We start from the raw sequence: 3,498 nt of genomic DNA, 5'->3' as shown, positions 1-3,498 counted from the left end.
GAGCCCTGGCAGAGCACAGCTCTTGCACACCGTGGCGCTGGAATGCCAGGTCCACACTGCAGAGCCTGGGTGCCCCTCCCCTGGGGCGCCTGATCTCTCCCTCCCCTTCCCTCCTTCTCCCTCTTTAGTCATCAGCAGCTGCACAGATGTCTGGGAGAGGGGCCCTGGAGTGGAGCCTCGGGCTGGGTGAGAGCATCAGGCTGGTCCGAGGCTGCCCGGCGTGGCCAGTGGGGATCGGGTCAATTCCATGAGGCTCCACATCTTTTTCTGGAGAGTGGGGTGGTTCCCACCCCCTGAGCAGGCCCCAGGGGCAGTAGCCTGTGCTGCTCTGCCGGTGGCCACCTGAGGCTGGGGTGCGGGCCATGGCCAGACTCTGGCCCGGGGCCCCAGGCAGCGCTGGACAGGGTGGAAAGCCAGGCCGCCAGAGCAGCCCAGGGTGGCCTGTTGCATCACTGCCACCCTGAGCCTCTTCTCCAAGGTTGCCTGGCGGTAGGGGGGCCGGGCCCCAGGGCCAGAGTCCCCAAATCCTGACAGTGCCCTTGGCCAGTGACTTCTGGGGCTCTGCCCTGACCAATATAGGATTTTCTAGGGGGTTCTGAGCATATTCAGGTGGGAACAGACTACCCTGTGCCAGCCACTGACCCCACATGTGGGCTTGTCAGCAGGAGCACAAGAGCTTTCCTGGTCTGGGTGCTCCACAGCCCTGGCCCAGCACAGTGCGTGTGCTGTCATTTTTATGAGCAGGCAGGTCCTGGAGGGTTTTGGCCACAGGAGGGGGTGACCAGGACGCCTCTGCACCTCGAGAAGCACGTCCAGCCCCATAGGCCCAGCCCCATGGGGCTTCTGTGGACCAGGAGCCCATTCCCCTTGCAGGGAAGCGGGCCTGAGGGGATGGACTGGACCTGCCCAGACCCCACGGTGATCATGGGAAAGACCTGTCCCAGGAGTGCGTGGCCCGGCGATGAGGCCCTGACAATGCCCAGGGCAGGAGGTGGGTGGACCTGGGCCGCCCACCCCAGGCTGAGAGGCCCTGACAGATGGCGCCCAGCGCCCGGCGCTCAGGGCAGGAGGTGGGTGGGGCTGGGCCGCCCACCCCAGGCTGAGCTACTCACAGGCTCCCTGGAGCTGCATCACCTGGGGCTTTGATGGTGCCCATGCCGCAGATGGGGAGAGTGAGGAGGAGCCATTCGCCGAAGTCGACAGACATGCATGGCAGCGCTGTTCAAACCTGGGCGGTCTGGAACCCTGATGCATCCGCAAAGCTCCAGGGCCTGGCGACTGGAGATGCCCCAGCCTTGAATGCATCCATCTCCGAGCTGGGGGCAGCGACCCCCCTCACTGGCTACCCACATGCCCCCAGGGACAGCCTCCCTGACACAGCGGCATGCCTCCTGGCAGGCCCACGGGGGACCTGGGGCCAGGGCTGCTCAGCCTGCCCACGTTCCTTGGAAAGGCTGTCACTGGCTTGGCCAGATCCTCATGTTCTCTGCCGGAGTGAAAACCAGCTCGTTCTGTCCAAGCCTGGAACCGGCCCAGGCTTCCAGGAGGAGGCCACGCTTGCCTGCCCTTGGCCAAGGGGAGCCAACAGACCTTCCTGGTTCCAGGGAACCCCATGCTGTCTGCTTTGCCCGGAGGCCCTGCTCCCTCCCTTAGAGCAGGCTCACAGCCGCCTGGGTGTGGAAGGGGTGGCCGGGCCTCCCTTGGACAACGCTGGCTGGTTCTCTTCTCTGGCTGAGAGTCAGAGCCCGTGCCTGCCCCAACCCAGAAGCTTCCAGGATGCTCTGCCTGAGCCAGGCCCTGGCCAGGGCCAGCGAAGGCCCCACCCTCCCGGCCAGGCAGGGCAGGGAGCTGAGCCCAGGACGTGGATCATGCAGGCTTGGATTAGCCGAGGGCTGGCCGTGGCTCAGGGCCCTCATTGGCCTCTCAGATCCTGTTTCTTTCCTTGTGAGGTGGTGACAGTAGCCCTGATGTCACAGGATGGAGCAGGATCACATGAACAGCAAGTCCTGGCTCACAGCAGGCACACGCAGGGGTCAGGATGTTGGCCCGCACTCTTCCCTGGGGGATGGTTGCTCAGGACCCAAGGCTGGCCTCCCTGCTGGCACCAGAACCCAGAGCCCCCTGGGCACAGGCCCGGGAAGGCTGAAAGGAGGGGTAGCCTAGCACAATCCAGCATGGAGAGCCTCAGTGCCTGCCCCCAGCAGGGTCCCCAGCCCCTACTCCTACACCTTTGCTGGGCAGCAGGTCCTCCCACAGGGGTTCAAAGGCTGATGGCCTTCCCTGAGGGTGCAAGGCTGGTTTTTGCAGAGTCCAGGTTGAGTGCTGGTGGCTTTGGGCAGTGGCTGGGGGCCCTGCAGATGCTCTGTGGACACAGCCGAATGGGCAGCACAGAGCCAGACCCTGCCCTGCCCTGCCCTGCCCTGCCCCGCCTCGCCCCGTCCCACCTTGCCCTGCCATCCCCAGAGTAAGGTCCCGCAGGCCACAGCCTCCTTGCCTATAGTCACCAGGCAAGGACTGCTCCCCAACAATTCTGTTCTCGCTAGCGCCCCCCCACTCCCGGTGCTTACATGGCTGCAACTTCCCCCATCCTTCCAGCCCCAGCCTGCCCCAGGACACACTCCCTTAGGAAGGTGTTTGCTAATGAATGGCTCGTTGGCCCTCACGGCCCCTCAGGTGCGTGTCCTACAGCCCCTCTGGAGACTCACAGCCCGGCCTCGGCACCTGCTTCAGACCTCAGGTGTGTGTCCGATAGCCCCTCTGGAGACTCACAGCCCGGCCTCTGCGCCTGGCTCAGAGCCAGAAGAGCTCTGCAGCCTCCATCAGTCACACCGAGCCCAGCCCGGGGAAGGCCCCAGAAGCAGGGATGTGCAGCCTCGCAGACCCCCCTGGCCCTCCGCTCGGGGCTCCCTAGACTGCGTGCTCAGAGCCGGAGGAGGCGGCCCAGGCTGTAGCCCCTGCTCAGGAGGCCGTGGAGAACTGGCTGGAGTCCCCACCACGCCCTGAGTGAGGGAGCAGCGGGAGCGAGGCGGCTCTGTCTCCGCGATATCAGGAGGGGTCTGGCCGTGCTCCCAGTGAGGGCCCGGGGGGCGGAGCAGGAAGACACAAGTGACCACAACGCCAGGTGTGGCACTGAGCACTGCGTGCAGGCCTGCCCGGTGACCCTCACAAGCCCCGCACAAGGTCAGGGCTGCACTCCCATTTTACAGATGGGGAAGCCCAGGCACCCGGACCTTGCAGGGAGCATGTGGGGACCGGGGCCTTGTATAGGGCAGGGGTCATGTGTGGTCCCGTCCAGGTCACCTTACAGGTGAGATGCCCGGGCCCGCAGGTTGAGGCCGGCCAGCACCTCCCCCACAGACCCCCTTGGTGGCTCTGAGTGAGGGCCGGCCAGGGACAGGGCCTGCGGGGCACCACTGGGACCCAGCTGGAGGGTGTTCAGGAGCCATGAGGACTGCAGTCAGGCTGGCCCTGGGACGCCAGAGGGGATGCAGCCCTCAC

General features: G+C 65.6%; 1 protein-coding gene across 1 annotated transcript in view; it reads left to right on the top strand.

Annotated features, from left to right (window-relative positions):
* LOC105540306 (chromosome unknown open reading frame, human C10orf91) overlaps positions 1-3,007 on the top strand; it is a 30,728-nt gene extending 27,721 nt beyond the window's left edge. Inside the window, 1 exon segment of the mRNA XM_011980851.1 lies at positions 2,912-3,007. Within this exon segment, the coding sequence (XP_011836241.1) occupies positions 2,912-3,007 (96 nt within the window).
* Positions 3,008-3,498: the final 491 nt, after the last annotated feature.

This window comes from Mandrillus leucophaeus, unplaced genomic scaffold (assembly GCF_000951045.1).
Source record: "Mandrillus leucophaeus isolate KB7577 unplaced genomic scaffold, Mleu.le_1.0 Scaffold219, whole genome shotgun sequence".
In the NCBI taxonomy this organism is placed as follows: domain Eukaryota; kingdom Metazoa; phylum Chordata; class Mammalia; order Primates; family Cercopithecidae; genus Mandrillus; species Mandrillus leucophaeus.
This window is presented reverse-complemented; position numbering and strand designations above follow the sequence as displayed.